The sequence below is a fragment of the Leuresthes tenuis genome, unplaced genomic scaffold, assembly GCF_036924035.1.
Source record: "Leuresthes tenuis unplaced genomic scaffold, fLeuTen1.0.hap1 SCAF_5, whole genome shotgun sequence".
In the NCBI taxonomy this organism is placed as follows: domain Eukaryota; kingdom Metazoa; phylum Chordata; class Actinopteri; order Atheriniformes; family Atherinopsidae; genus Leuresthes; species Leuresthes tenuis.
Window position 1 is genome coordinate 29,011,025 of NW_027325359.1, and position 17,257 is coordinate 29,028,281.

Here is a 17,257-nt window from a genome sequence, read left to right on the forward strand (position 1 = left end):
TGTCATCTAGCACAATTTATTCCACCATTTGTTTACAGTAGCTTTGTAAATGCAGTTTGTTTGTATGGTGATTCGTAGTAGTCTTCACACATCAGCTCTTGGCATTCTGAAGAGTGAGTAACACCTCACATGATTGGAATATTAAACAAATATTGTTAAATATGAACAAATGAATAAATAAGCCCCGTTCAGTGGCTCCACAGTGGAACTACAGAGTCCTGTTGAGGTTCTGAGTGGGTCACATCTCCAGCTGCAGACAGCCAGACCTGTTCTAGCAGAAACACAATGTGGGGAACCGACAGTAGCACAGACCAAGAGGCGCCTTTTGGATCGCAAACACACGTGCACAGTCATGGATGGATTATGAGCAAACAGGCATAAACTTGCAGAATAAACCCCCCAACGTCCTCCCACATAGAAGCAAGATGCCCAAACTGAACGAGACACAAAGAAACCACAAACGTTTGAGTCATTTTGTGATTGTTATACATCTTGATGGTCATTTTGAGGCAGTTTGTTTCAAGCTGTATTAATTTTTTGTACCTTTTTGGTGTAATTTTGCATTTATTTCTGCAACTTTTTAAAGGTTTGTATGTCTTTGTGATGGTTAGTAACCTCTCTGTTGCACTCTTGAAGTGTTATAGTTTTGAGTCCTTTTAAGTTTTGTAGTTTGTAGCTGTTTTGTTGCTGATTTTAGTCACTTTTTCAGTATCTTTGTAGTTGCCTCGAGAGCTTTTATGGTTAAGTTTCAGTCAGTTAGTATCTGCAGTTGGTTTGAGTGTCTTTGTCATTGTTTTGACCCCATTTGTTCTGAATCCAGAGTCCATCTTAGCAGTTTTGAGTCATTATAAACCTGTAGTTGCTTTGAGTCACACTGTGTATGCTTTAGGTTGAATGCTTGTTTTTGGAGTGTCATTTTTAGCTGTTTTGAGACATTTGGTTAAGTTTAAGTCAGTGAGTCTCTGCGGTTGGTTTGAGTCTGTCTTTCGCCTTGTTCTGAATCTTCGGTCCATTTTAGTAGTTTTTGAGTCATTCTAAGTCACTACATTTTGAGTCTCTATGAGTCTGTAATTGTTTTGAGTCATTCTATGTCTGGATTGGTTGTCGTCTGTAGTCATTTTTAGTTGTTTTGAGTAATTTCGGAGCCCCTTGAAGCTGATGTAAGTAACATTATAGTTGTTTTAAATCTACTTGTATTTGTTTTTAGTGATTTTGGTTCTTTTCTGGGGTCATTTGTAGTTGTTTTGAGTTTGGATTCTGTTAATAAAAGTTTTTTTTTTCATAATTTTGAGTCCTTTCAGGTTTCTTTGAAGTTGTTTTGTCTTTATTTTGCAGCTTATCTTTTAGTAATTTCCAGCCTCTTTGTAATTGTCATGATAGCTTTTATGGTTAGCTTGTTTTGAGCCTGCTTGTCGTTTTTAACTGAGAGTCAATTTGAGCAGTTTTGAGTCATTTTATGTCTTTATTCACACTGTAGCTGAATCTACTTTTGGTTGCTATTAAGTAATTGATTTGTTTGTTGTTTTTTTTGTTTTTGAGTCTGTTTGTTGTAGTTTGATCGACTGGGTCTCCATAAATGCCTTCCGTAGTATTAGTTCTATAGGTGTTATTACAGCAGACTATTTGTAGTTGTTTACAGTAATTGTTGCTGTTATCAGTCTTTTTTTGCATTGTTTTAAGTCTCTTTGTGGATGTTTTTAATCTACTTTTAGTGGTTTAATCAGTCATTTTGTGGCTATTATTTGTCCTTTTGGTGAAATAGTCCAATTTCAGTTGTTTCCAGTCTCCTTAAAGCAGTTTTCTTTGGTTAGTTTGAGTCATTTTTGTCTATTTATGGCTGTTTTGAGTCTACTTTTGGTTGGTGAGCTTCCTTGAAGCTGCTATTTTAAGATTTTGAGCATCTTGAATCTGATCTGTTGTGTTTAGCCACTGTGCCTCTTGGTGGAGGTGGCTTCAAGAAGTGGTTCTATACCGGGAACCACCTGACTCTTTGGGTCTTTGGGTCTTTGGGCCTGTGCCCGGCAGGCCCATTCAGTAATATTTCCATGCAAACAGTCACATGAATGGAGACACGCACTCACACTTGCTCTCACACTTGAGGCTCTCTTGAAGAAATGACTAATCAGGATCACATGAAAAATCTGGCAGATCTGATAGAGAAAGAACTGAGAGAGGTTACATGTGAAATTTACAATATGTCATGTCGCTTCTCTGTAGCTGTAAACATCAGCAAAGTAAAGGGAGGACTGCCAATCGCACACACAGGGAACATGGACTTCTAGACTGTAAACATTTCAATACACAGACACACACGGCACTGTCCCAGTCAGCCCACTACAATGACCTTTCACACCACCTCAAACACATGCACACAAACTCACTCGGCTTCAACAAAAGCTATGTTGTCACCAATTCAAACACACACATATACCAGGTGAAGCCTGAAACCAGAGCATCCCAAACACACATGTTAAACAGTAAGAGCGTAAACTACATTGCTTCATCCCCCTTCCTCCCTCTGCTCCTCCTCTCCACCACACCACAGTCCACCTTTAGACCCCACTCCCCACCCCCCCAATCAAACCTTACAAACAAGACAAGCTGGAATCCTAATTTGATACCAAACACTCTCCTCCTGCCAAGGTGTGCACAAACCAGATCTAAAAAGCATTGTGGGTACTTTTTGACTGAATTATTTTGAGTCAAACTGGTGAGGAAGGGTGCAGAACTGAGGCAGGAACTATGAAACAGGAGCACACTGGGAGCTAGTCTGTTATGAGAAATCATCACCAGGTCGGAGTCCTGTTGAGTGAGATGAGAGGCCCACTGAATAATGTACAAGTTTGCTTCTCAGAGAAAGCTTCTGCACCTCCATTTGCCTTTCCCCCCCCTCTCCTGTGGTTTCCTTCCTGCCCTCGCTCAGCTTCCTCTCCTCTCCTCTTCCCAGTTAAGGCCATGGGAGGGCTGGACACAAGTGGGAGACAGGCCTGGTTCCAGAGACGAGACGAGAGGACCACCAAGGCCTGAGCACGTCATGGGGGGGTGCAACAGGCCGTGGTTGAGTCAAAGTGAGGGGCAGATGAACCCTTTTAAGGGACTCTGTTTTGTCTGGAGAGGTGCGAAGGGAGGGAAGAGAAGGTCGGGGTTGTAAGCAGTATCATCAGCAGATGTAACATGAAGATCTCAGCAGAGGCCCTTAAATGGATGGTTTGACAGTCACACTTTTTTTGGTTCAGTTCACAAGGAATAATTATCTTGTTTGTTAGGATGATGGATTCTGTCAGGATAAGCACGTGATGATCGCTTTGATTGTTTCATCGGATTTGGTTGCGTCTGTGTCCAGATGTCCACGGCAGAACCACGACATGTCCTGGAGACAGAGAGGAGGGACACAAACAGACAAGAATAATTAAAGTCACCCAATCTTAAGACCTGGTAAAAGCCAGATGACTTTTGTTTGTCCTGATATGTACAATCGTATAATTGAAAGAGGGTGTACTTAGTTTTTCATGTGACTGACCAAAGACATCCCCTGTGTTCAGCAGATACAGGCTGAACACAAGGGATGTCTTTACTCTCCCTGTAATCGAGCAGTCTCGCCTGCCTTCGGTTTATATATCTTGTATTCCCTCGTCTGTCTGCTCCTTTCCTTTTGCATTTGCTCTGTTGACTACCTCCCTGTATTTGACCCCTGTCTGATCAATAAACTTTAAATGTTGGACTGTAACCTGTCTCTGGCACTCTGTGTACTTGTCACAACTGTTTGACATCACTGTAGTGCAGCGTTTGAGTTCGCAAGGGCTCAAAATGATACAGAAAGTAGGGATGAGACACACAAGAACACCTTCCAAAAATACACCTTCATGGACACTTTTAAAACATGACCAACATGTTTTAACCACTAAACAGTTCAGCTTCACTTCTGTCTTCAGAAGCTTTTATCTTAAATGCTACCTAATGAATAATTAGGTAGTATCAATGCTGATAATTACCTTTTTAAAGTAGATAAGTACATAAACAAATATAGATAATTGCTTTTAGTTAAATTATGTTGTCTCAGTTTAACTTCCACTGGCAGACCATAGTCCGGAGTCGTGTTTACATTGTTTTCTGAAGCATATTTTTTAAGTTGGACATTTATAAAAAGTCAATGGAGGTGGTAAAATGTAATCAATTTCAGTTTTTACTAGTTTGAGCATTGAAACAGACTTTTTTTTTTAAATATAAAAACAGTTTATGTATTAGGGCAGCTAGATATGCCATTTTACTAATTAGATTTCAGCAGTTTCCACATCCAGGGAGTAAACATGGCCGGCACATGCTGACACGAAGGGATAATTACCAATGTAACAAAAATGAAATTGCCCAGGAGCATTAGCAACCACTACTCTGTTTATCACAGCTATGTGCAAGTGTACACCTTTGAAAACACTGCAGCCTACGCTGGGGTAGACTCTCAGGTGTTTTTTCTTGGTTCCTGAGAGGAAGCTTGGTTTAACTGCTCAAAACCAGCACCGGATGCAAGTTTGCTTCAAATTTGCTTCAAAACTAAATGGGAACTTAGCTGAGGCTGCAGGAATTACTAATCAGAGAGTGTACATGCTGCGTTTCTCACCTTGAACAGTATTCAGAGTGGGCCAGGTGGTCAGTCAGTCAGAGGGGTGTTCAGGGCAGGACCGATTGATCTCAAACCACGAGTCTATACAGCTGCAGATGCAAACAGACACACATGCATGAAGCTGTTTGTGCAGATATAGTGGACAAACAGCACATATACTTACTGTTTGCAGCTGATTAGAACAGAAACTGAAATTTTACCAAGATTCAGAGATCACTAATGATGGAGCGTGTCATGTCAGCAAATAAATACACAACAAATGACTTAAAATGAAAAATAAGACAACAGTACTCATAAGTGATTTATTCTAAACTCATATTCTACTGGGATTTATGGAAATAGTTGCCAAGAAATACAATTTTCCGTTTTACATCACAAGTAGATGAAATCTATCCAGCAAAATGTACTGAAATACACAACAGACAAGCTTATTTCGCAACATATCTTCCAGTTTTAAAAGTATTTCCCATTAACGTGTAACTCGTTGAAAAGAAGCAAGATTTTTTTAACACTAAACTAATGCACGATTGTGCAAAAACTGATTAAAATAGTGACATAGCCTTTGCTTTTCATAAGTTTTCAACAAAGCCACATTAGTACCTGACCTGGGTCCTCAGATCTGTTATCTTCTGTGGTTACTTTGACTTTGAAATGAGGAAGTCAATGATAAATCTACGTGGTTGCAAAAGTTATTTGAATAACTGCTTCTGGTTTAATCTTCCCTGTGAGAAATGTCGTGGGTTTGATTTTCTACTTTGTGTGATTTCTGTGTAACTAAACTTAAAGTTAAACAACACAAGATAATTTGGCAAATTCTTTGGCTCCCTCGACAGTTGGTGGATGTGACACGACAGTCATAAAAACAAATCTCCATGTGAGCCCTGCACATGTACAGCCATATATGGGAATTTGTTGTCATGTTGAAGCCCAAAAACCAAAACTGTGGTATGAGGGGCTCAAAACCAAAGTTGTGAACTGCGTTATTTCAGTCCCTAGATGCTCTAGAACATTTTCAGGTCCCGTAAAGTCCACAACAAAGGTCAGAATACTTCAAAATGAGACAGAAACACATAGTTTTTAGGTTCATAAACTTCTCTCGTGTTGCTTCTCTAAAACAATGATTAAAAATTTCTTAAAGTTTTATGCAAAATGTTACAGAGTTTGTTGTAAAACTTTCAAACATATTACCTTTCTGCAAAGCTCCGGATTGGAACCAGTTCCCTTTATGCTTTATTTTATATTTTATCTTAGGGATGCACCAATGCCACATTTTTTTTAAACTGAGTACAAGTACAAGTACTTACCTTTTAGTACTTGCTGATACCGAGTACCGATATGAGTACTAATCAAGGCCATTACAGTTCTTACAATTAAACACATTTAATTTTCTTTAGGTATATTCAACCCAAATACAACTGCACTTTGTGCATTTTAGTAATATGAAACTATTATTAGTGCAACATATTGTTTTATCATTTTAACTTTCACAAACACATTGCAGGAAAATGAAGCTCCTGTCACACTGGTATCGGTTCTGTAGTATTGGAACACTTTAATGAATACTGAGTACGAGTACACGCACATGATATCGGTGCATCCCTATTTTATTTCTTTGAATAGATCACCCTAAACCCTCTAAACTGCTCTTTCGGGTTCATAAAACATTGCTGACTTTATCATATCAAAAGGCTACTTGGAGAAGCTGATAAATGTTTTGTTTCCATGCTGGCATTCTCACTGGTATGTTTCTCCTTTGTCTCTGCTTCTTTTAATTTCTATAATTCACCATCAGTCATTTTGTACTAAAAACTAATCTATAAACACAACTTCACACCACATATTTTTGTGATTGGGTGGACAGAGGCAATAGAAGGACGTTTCTTAAGATTTTATAGTTTCATTGTACAGAAAAAGCAACAAACAATGGTGAAAATGATATAATACATGCTATTTTAGGATTCGTGAACTCAATGGATGCGCTTATCTTGCACGGCTGACTTAAACAAATTTATAAGGCAAGGCAAGGCAAGTTTATTTGTATAGCACAATTCAACAACAAGGTGATTCAAAGTGCTTCACAGAGACATTAAAACAGAAGAAATAAAAAGCATGATTTAAAATTTAAACAAAAGAAGGAAATAAGAACAATAGATAAAATCAGAAAAAATTATATATATGAAAGATAAAATCAATAGTTAAAACATGATTCCGTTTTGAAACTCTAGCATTCAAATGCAGCTGAAAATAGGTGTGTCTTCAACCTGGACTTAAATACACTGAGTGTTTCAGCTGATCTGAGGCTTTCTGGGAGTTTGTTCCAGACATGTGGAGCATAGAAGCTGAATGCAGCTTCTCCATGTCTGGTTTTGACTCTGGGAACTGATAAAAAACCGGATCCAGATGACCTGAGGGGTCTGGAAGGTTCATAGTGGGTCAGGAGGTCATTGATGTATTTTGGTCCTTGACCATTCAGAGCTTTATAGACCAGCATCAGAACTTTAAAGTCTATCCTCTGATGGACAGGCAGCCAGTGTAAAGACTTCAGAGCTGGACTGATGTGCTCCACTTTTTTGGTCTTAGAAGAAGTCCCCTCACTGCTTAAAGTTTTCCCTCGCCAACTAAAGAAGAAAAATCTTTTTAAATATCAAGATGGGTAGATTGTGGACGGGGTTGAGCACTTGCAACGTCTCCATCCTTAAAAACAGACTCTTAACAGTCAGCTGTGAAAACAGGGCTGAGGCAAGAACCACTGTGCATAAACCAAGAGATATTTTTGACCAAAGCCTGTCTCTTACATCTCTGTCTCTTCACTTTATAAGACCTCAGAAATTTACTGTATGACTTTTTGTGATGCTATTCCTGTGGAATTACTGTTGCAAACTGTTTTGGAAGAAAACTACAGCGAGTTTGGCGTTTCCGAAGCACCGCCTGTCCAAAGAAAAAGTTACACACTCTTATATTTCGTTGGACCGTGATTGCTTCTTTGGATAGCTGTGATTACAGCACGCATTCGCTGTGGCATTGTTTCAATAAGCTTTTGAAATGTCATAACATTTATTTCCTTCCAGTATTGCATTCATTTTTCTCCAAGATCTTGCCGTGATGATGGGAGAGTTAGACCGCTGTGCAAAGCCTTCTCCAGAACATCCCAAAGATTCTGAATGGGGTTAAGGTCTGGTGGTCAACCCATGTGTGAAAATGATATCTTATGCTCCCTGAACCGCTCTTTCACAATTTGAGCCCGATGAATCCTGGCATTGCCATCTGGCATATGCTCGTGCCATCAGGGAAGAAAAAATTCACTGGTGGAATAACCTGGTCGTTCAGTATATTCAGGTAGTCAGCTGACCTCATTCTTTGGGCTCATAACGTTGCTGAACCTAGACCTGACCAACTGCACTAACCCCAGATCATAGCACTGCCCCCACAGGTTTGTACGGTAAGCACCAGGCATGATGGGTGCATCACCAACTTTCTTCTTACCCTGATTCGCCAATCACTCTGGAACTGGGTAAAACTGGACTCATCAGACCACATGACCTTCTTCCATTGATCCAGAGTCCAATCTTTATGCTCCCTCGCAAATTGAAGCTTTTTTCCCCAATTAGCCTCACTGATAAGTGGTTTTCTTAAGGCTACACAGCTGTTTGGTCCCAATGCCCTGAGTTCCCTTCGCATTGTGCCTGTGGAAATGCTCTCACTTTCCCTTTTAAACATGAGTTCTACAGTTGTGTTTTTACGATATGATTACACTAAACGTTTAAGTGATCACCGATCATGATCATTCAAGATTGTTTTCCCCATTTGGTTCCCCTCTATCATTCCAGTTTTTAATATTGCATGTTCTTAATTTTAATAAGACAGTTCTTAACCCAATTTTAGTAGTTTCAGCAATCTCCTCAGATGTTTTCTTTGCTTGATGCATGCTAACAATTTGATCATCCTGAAACAGATTTATATCTTTTCCACGACCACAGGATGTGTCTTCTGACATGGTTGTTTAAGAAATGAGAAGCTCATTGCATCAGTTAGGGTTAAATAGCTGAAACATAATCATCAATGCAGTAATTATCCAATGGGCGGCTCTTACCTATTTGCTTAGTTAAATCCAGGTGGTGACTTTTATTTCGGACAGGGAGTGTATAAACTATCATGGTTCTGTGAGGACGTCACAGTGCACAATGACCAATGCGGCGAGCATAATCACCGCTTAAGATTGATGGGTAAGACTTTTGAAAAGCACTTGCAGCTATTAGTCATCTCCGACCTTCTCTCATTTGTTTTTGCTAATTATCTCAGCTTTCCTGCTAATCTGCCAGGGTTATTCCAGAGTTTCTAAATTCTACAATGGAGCATCTTTATTACCCAACGAATAAGCCTCAATGTAAAAGGCAAGGAGTGCCATCCATCTTTTAGTCTTTACTGGAGTGCTGCGAATGGATTTAATTATAAAAAGCCCGAAATGATATTACAGGAAGTGATTCAGATCTGTGAGCGTGTGATTGTGTCAGTCACCTTTTGTGGTAGATGCAGAGGCACGGCAGTCTGGCTATGGTGTCCCCTTGCTGCAGTTCCTCTAGACAGATCACACACTCACCGGCATCCCTCGCCAACACATCATCTGAGGTGGCAGGCAAGCACACACACACACAAACACACAGCAGAAGATGAATCAGTATGCACCAGAAAACATCGAATAATTTCAGACAGCATATCAAACACAGCGGAGAGCAGCAGGGAGAGCAGCTTGGTGCATTACACAGTCGTTTCGTCCTGAAAACGCACAAGGAGGCATTTCGAGATCCAGTTTCTGCTTCTGACACATGAAAACTCCCATCTGGATGTTTTTAATCCTCCTACTTAATAAATGGCAGCAGTTAAAGAGCCTTAAGATATCTATATATAAATCTTTCAGAACAATTTTATTTATTTCCCCTGATAGCTTGACATTACAACAGTGGAGGATTTTCTTAGTAAACAAGTCATGATTTTCTGTCATGTCACTCTCCAACGTGAACCATTGAGTGGATTTTCCTCCATAGAAACACAGTTTATTTCCGTGTCTACATTCATGCATGTCAGATGCTGCTAAATGTCGAAACTCAGCAACAATCAAACATAAAGACACACCTTTAGCATCTTCATTTCTCATGTGTTCAGTTAATCTCTTATTATGTCAGATATAATGACCCCTTCATCTATCAACAGTTAAAAAACAACAGTGAAGTACAAGATCTTAATAAATTTCTAGCTGACTCGCATAGGAACACATTACACATGTGGAAATGAGGTGCAAGTGTTTATGTGCACCATTCCATATTTAATTTTGAGGGAAATATGAAAAACATGTTTTACAATGAGAATAACAATGAGAATTTGAAACAAAGGCCTACTCCTCTATGAGGAAAGATCTCAGTTAGATCGCGTGAGCAGTGTTCACAGTACGAAGTGTGGCATCAATTGTCAAACTGATGTTTCAGAACCAGCCTCTGTACACTTTAAAGGTCCAGTACGTGGGATATGGTGACATCTACAGGTAGAAGTCATTCTACCTCCAGATAGTGGAGTAGTATGACATCGAGCAAACCATACTCTCAGCTGGGGTACCAAAATGCCTAGAGCCAGCTCTGCTCACAGCTTTTTGGGATATAACTGCTAAAATCATGACAATTCTTACTGTGATTGCACACTAACGAATATTATGGAAACTGTATTAGATTTTTACCAATAAATGTTACACACAGGAACTTTGGGACACCTCGACATCGGTTTCACATTTGAGAAGCAGTGACAATCTCCATGTTTTATATACTGCATGCACATAACAAACATGCATAAAATCCTGCAGATACACATCAGGAGCTCCAGTTAATGTTCACAACAAGCATGATATTGTTTGAGAATGTGTCGTTGCTGGTGGCAGACAGGCAGAACTGAGTGTTTCTGGCACTGCTGATCTCATGAGATCATTACAACAACAGTGTCTGGGGTTTAGTCAGAGCAGCATGAATGGACCGGCTGGTTTGAGCAGACAGAAAGATGACAACGGGTTCTACTCTGTGGCTGGTCGGATGACCATTTTTGCTGAGACTGCAGATCGTAGGTCAGAGTCAACAGCAGCGTGAATCTATTGAGCTGCTGATGGTATAATGGTGAATCTTTCCTTGACACACTAAATACTCTCATGGTTTGAATGTCACAGCTTGTCTGAGCATTGCTGATCATGTGCTTCCCTTTATTGCCAGTGTGATAATGAACTATGTCACCAAGCAAACTGATTTCATGAGCATAGCAATGAGCATAGCTGACGTCCGTGGCTTCCTCAAATCACCAGATCTGGATCCAGAAGAAAACCTTTGGGATATGGTGGAACAAAGGAGTCAGAGTATGAAAGTGTGGCTGACATAGCATCAGATCTAGTGATGTAAAGCAGAGTCTCACAGGAAGCTTCTCAACATCTCATTAAGAACTGAGTCTGTCCAAGAGCAAAGGGGCCCTGACTAGTATTAGTATGCTTATCCCAATAAAGAAGCTTAGTCAGTTTATAGTTTTTAGTTCTATAAACTCTAAATTGTTCTTACATTAAAAAATTAAAATAGCTTTCAAGCAACATACATCAAAACCCCGTTCTTCAATCCTCTTTACCTCCCACTGGCTCGAGCCCAGACAAATCCCCATGGCTCTTTGGAGTAGAGATCAATACACCATCCAATTTAGGGACCAAATGATATATTATACAATCATATACAAAGCAGTGTGTGCATCCTAATGAAATATACAAACCAAAGGAAAATGGAACATTTGGGCTTTACCAGATACCAGTGACATACATTATTATCAGACAAAGATTATCCATATATGCTTAAAACGTGACCTACTCATTCTGCTTCTTTTCCCCTTCACAAGTGACGCATCCCAATATATACAGAGGAAAGATTTTGGAATTACTTCACCTTTTTTTAGGGGATGAATAACTGGAGCTGCTCATACTTTATTTCCACATTCATAAAGCTGTTGAAATGATCTGGAGTTGTTCAAATATCCAGTCCTAATGTGCCATGAATTTCACACTTGGTGAGTTCAATTAAAAAAAAACTGTCTTGTAGATTATCATTAGGGATGAATCAAACAAAAGCGCCTTGTCATCACATAATCAATCCATAGAATCGACTAAAGCAAAGTCTTGCACAAATACAGCTCCCCTGAATAGTTTCACCATTATTATTTCATTCTCAGTGCAAATCGACCACATATTGATGCTTTATCTGAGGCCCTTGACATCAGCTGGTACACCTTTAGTGAAAATTTTCAGGATGTGAATGGGAGCAGCTCTGTGGGGGGACATGGGGAAAAACTATGGTTACTTTGTCAAAATAAATCGACCAGGGCAGGCAACATTAAAGACACTGCATCTAGCCCAGAGAAACAAACAAACAAACAATAAAAAAGGTAATTTGGGCTGTAATAGCAGCATTTTTGGGCAAACAAAGGAAAGAAAGAAACTGTAGATTGAATTGAAATCCCTGAGTTCACAGACTAGTGCATGTAATATTAAAATAATCTCTGTGAACATCAATATAAGTAATGCTTTAGGGGTCCCAAAGGTTAACCTCATTCTGTACTACAATGCATTTTAGGTTCGACTACAGTCTGAGAACATAGTCAATCTACATGTTTTTATTTAATTTTCTTGATATATTATGATCCTCTTATGTCTAATAAAGAAAAAGATGTAGGCCACCTGCTTGGTAAAATGACCAGATTTTAAATCACACAACAATTTTTTTTAAAACCTAAAGACTTACCTAAAGTATGTCTTTAGGTCTCACTTACTGGGAGAAGTGAGAATAATGGAAGTACTCAGCACTGCTCAGATGCCGACTTGTTGACATATATATGAGTAGAGAGCCCTCATAGTTGTTCAGGATTAATTGCACCTTATTTCACCACTGCAACTGATTTTAACATAAGATACGGAGATTTGGTTGGTTCTGGAAGCAGGAGCACAAAGCCCAGCTTCTAATCCACAGTCAGTCAAACCAGGCTGGTTGCAACTCGTCATCAATTATCTTCTTATTTCTTTTGTATGTCATCTTTGGCACAAAGCATATGACCAGGCGTGTTTCAACTAGAGATGTTTTATTTTCATTCCTGTTGGGTTTCTTGGTGGTTAGCAACCAGTTTAGAGATGCATTAGCACCAACTCCTGCTCAGGGATGCCCAGCTGGCTCCGTAGATGAATCAACTGAAAATGTCTCATGCCGATCACCTAGATCGATGTACATTTAATCACAATTTAATTTTGGGATTGTTTTACCTCCCAGCCCTAGTTTCAGTGCACATTATTCTGGCTTTAAATGCCTGTCGATAACATAACTATTTTATTTGTCTCTAGTTTAGAACCTAAAGCTCATCTGAGTTTTATTATAAAATATTTCATTTTCAAATGATTTTGAAAACAGGTCACTGCTGCCTTGAAAAACTCTTCACCACAAACTGTCACTTTTTCCCCTTTAGTGAGTGTTCAGCTAGGGCTGTCATGATATAAGATTTTAACAACATTACTGCACCCAAAGGCAATAACAATAACAATATTGTATCATTAATAATGTTATCATCATATAGCAACAACCCTAATTCAAAGGGAAATATTGGTCATAGTTCTTAGACTTCATACTAAGTTTTAAAACATAAAAAAGCTATCCATTAGTTTAGTAAAACTGGTAACTTGCACGACACTCATCTAAGAGCTGATTTCTTGGTGAAAGCAGCCCGAGACAGAACCTTACAGCTAATGGCTAAATGCTCACAACAGCATGCTAACACGCTACTGGCTGACCACTAACAGCAGCATGCTAACACGCTAATGGCTAAATGCTAACAGCAGCATACTAACGGCACTAACATTTACGAAGCAATTTGCGCTGGATTCATTTAAAAAACGGGTGAGGCTGAACATTTTGCTGGAGTTAACATGATAAACAGTAAAGAGCTGCCTGGTTCAAAGATAACGACATACTAAAGAGCACATGATTAAGTAACCAAGTTTTGTTTGTAAAATACATGGTTTGTATGATAAAAATACTGATGAATAGGGGATACACAGTTCACTCCTCAAAAGTCACAGGCCCTGTCATGCCACATGTGGACGCTGTCCTACAGGGTTATGCTACCATCTTCCAACTTATAACTATATATGAGACATTATGTGTTTAGAGATGTGGACACATTTTCTGGTGAAACTGTATTGAAATATATCATTAAAAAAACTATCTACATACATCTAAATTTCTATAGAAAGATCAATAGACAGTTGGGATAGACTGTGAGATGGACAAAGACAGAGAACATATGCTCTGACTGTAAATCAGCCGAGTTCCTCAACAAACTCCCATAACCCTGTTCTCCTCCTCCTCCCCCATCCCTCCCTTCTTTCCCAAGTCTGTACGTCTTCTCTATGCCTTTTCTTCAGTTCAGTGTACAAATACCTCTCTATCATCTCTAAACTCAGTGCCCTGGATTAAACAGCAAGAATCTGTTGTCAGATACAATTACAGCAGCTGCTCCACCTATTCCTTAAATTTCCAACTAGCCTGCAAATCAAGCCAGGAAACCCTCGGAGATTAAAGTGACACCGTGTTGCCTCTTTGACAGGGAGTGCAAAGTGTATTGCATTTAAAGTCAAAAACTTAACCTGAGCTTGGATAATCAAGTTAAGAGGGTTGTTCAGTCGTGTTTCCTTCACCTGTGTAATGCTTTAGAAAATTAGGTCATTTGGATGAAGTTGGTGCCGTAACTCATAACAGTCCTGATGTGTTGCAGCCTAAAGGCTTTTAAATGGCTCCAGATGGAGCATCTAAACCCTCCAAAACCCCTTCCAGTTAACCCCGACCAACTAGTCCTTAATCTCAGACCTGATTATAAGATTTTAAAATAAATACATTAAACCTTTAACCTACATTTAGACAAGATTATAAAAGGCAAAAAGCTTGTAAATGGGAAAAGTATTGATGTGACTCAAAGTTTATGAAGGTAGTAAAGCTAATCACCTAATTTGCTTGTGATGACATCGCTGATGACAACACTGTGTGACGGTGCCTTGGATTCCACAACGTCCAGTGAACATTGGATTTTGAACACACTTATGAGTGGTTTTAATTTATTTATTCCTTTTTTCTAACCCTTTTCTGAACTCATGTACACAGATATGATCTTTTTTATTTTTTTTTTGTCTTTTTATCCACATGAAAACAATTGAAAATCAGTAAAAGCAATAAAATGACTTTCCATTTGTCTTTGTTTCCATTTGTTTGTGTTTTGCCAACATTTAACTCTAAGAGACAAGTGCCACGTAATGAAGCTTTTAATGGTTGTATATTCACACTGGTCCAACAATGACAACAGTTTTCGTGTATCAAGAATAAACACCTATGACAAAACCTTTACGTTAATAAACAACATGTTTCTTTTCGTATTTGTAAGCATTGCAGGTCCTTCCACACCAGGTAAAGACCATGTTCAGAGTACTGTTCAGAGGGGCAACAAAGAAGAAAACATGGCAGAATCAGCAAAAGTCTTGCCAGATTTGTTTTTTATTAACCACTTAGCCACTTTTGAACTGCACCAAGTTAGCATTTTGATTGTCTAAACAAGCGTAAACTACAAATCGTGTCCTCCTGTCACAACCCTGTTCCCGCCACACATGTTCTTCCTCGATATAAAACAGTTAGTCAGAGACAAATGAAAAAAAATCAAAACAACATGACTGACAGAGCTTCTGTACTCACTCTGTTAACAAATGCAATGGCCGAAATCCAGATGAAATACAGCAAAGAGTGGGTTAAAAAGACAAGTGGACACATTTTAAATGCTATGTGTATAAAAGTATATTATACTATTTTGCATCATATTAAATGTTTATTTAGAATAACAAATTGATACAGAATGGTGGGCAGAGCTGACCAATCAGATAAGAGTGAGGCTTCCTGAAGGCAGCTGGCTTAACTTTGGTGACTTAAATGTTTATATTGGTGCCCAAGCTTTGGATCACCACCTCACCACCATCACCATAGTTATCACTATACCATCAAGTATAATGATAACCATCACTACCTTCTCTCATAATTATGAGAGCAATAAAGAACAGAAAATGGGAATATGTTTTATCTTAGAATAAACTGCACCAGACTCTATTTCATGATTTGTGAACTGTGTGAATCAGTAGACTGTGATCAGAATAAGGTGAAATGGGATCTGAGTGCTGCCTTCCTGGGTCTCTAAATCATTAGTTCTCTCCTCACCTGCCTGCCTCCTTCCTGACTTTCAGCTGCCTCTCCGGCTTGCCAGCAGACGTTTGGCATCCAGCACCTTCACATCAATAATGACTTAGAGGAGTCGCTCTTTGCTTTCCTGAATCACAGCACTAAATTCCCGCTCTCTTGTCTCGTTTTATATTCTCTGGTGACCTGAGCGGCAGGCAGCACTGCATATACCTCGCCTTCTTCTTTACCTTTCTATCGGCTTTCTGTGTCTCTGTACCAACCTCCTGACTTCCATGTCTTTGCGCCCCCTCCCCTCGCTCTCCGTGAGATGGGTTATATTTAGCAGGAGGCATTAAAATATCATCATTGAAAGTCGAAGCCCAGAAAAGATCCTGTGGTCAGCTCACGTGGACTCTCTGTGCTACCAACCTGCTCCTGCTCACGACATGCAGACACAGTAACACCTTTTATGTTGGCCTTTATTTAAGTAATTTAGATTAAGTTGACCCCTGAATTTTCACTTTTTATCTCCTCATTTTACGTTGGACTTTCAAACACTCGTACCCGAATCAGTAATCTAACCGCTGCACTGTACCTCAAGGCAGCTGCAGAGTTGACCTGTCTTTTGTAATACCTCTTTTAATGAGACAGTTCCTAAAAACAATGGCTGCAGCTTCTGTGAGACACTTTGATCCGTTCAAAGTTTAGATTTGTCTGAACTGCCTCAGGTGAAACTACAGCATTAAGCAACCACAGTCTTTGATCATCCCTTTGCCTTTTCCTTTATCCAGACACTGGTGTAACACTTCTGAGTACAGTTCAAAAGCAGATGCTTTTCATCCATATTGTAGCAAGATGAATTACGACTACTTAAAAGCATTCAATTGACATAAATGCATGCAACTGATTCACATTTTTATGGTTAGTGAGACAAGTAAAATATTCTGCATTTGATTAATATCCTGAACACATGCTTGTGTATGCACAAGAATTTAATCTAAAACGTGAATGAAAGTCAACCTTTTACGTTGTTTTTAAGTTTTTAACCCTATCAATATATTTTTAAGGTGTTAATATGTTTATCAGGAGATGAAGAGTAACGTGAAATGATTTCAAACATTAAATCATTTAAAAGTATTGATCAGTTAATAAAAAAAGCCATCAGTGTTACTGCTAAGGATTTCTGCCTTGAACCTGCAGAGCACCATAGTCTCAAAAAGACGAGGTCAGACACATGTATGTTGAGTACTTGCGGATGGGTCTGTACAGCTAATTTGTTTGTGTTGTGAGCAACCAGCTAACAAGCTAGAAGATTATGTGAGCACAAAATAAGTAGTGAAGCCATTTTGTACTTGGCTCAAGATGGGAGACCTGACTT

The 17,257-nt window shown here is 39.1% G+C and overlaps 1 protein-coding gene across 1 annotated transcript in view; it reads right to left on the bottom strand.

Annotated features, from left to right (window-relative positions):
- Positions 1–17,257, bottom strand: part of znrf1 (zinc and ring finger 1) — a 65,130-nt gene continuing 47,873 nt past the window's right edge. Inside the window, exons 3-5 of the mRNA XM_072386584.1 lie at positions 9,134–9,239; positions 4,616–4,707; positions 1–3,370 (exon numbers count right to left, since the gene is read on the bottom strand). Of these exons, the coding sequence (XP_072242685.1) occupies positions 4,650–4,707; positions 9,134–9,239 (164 nt within the window). The 3' untranslated portion in view covers positions 1–3,370; positions 4,616–4,649. The remainder of the gene's footprint in view (positions 3,371–4,615; positions 4,708–9,133; positions 9,240–17,257) is intronic.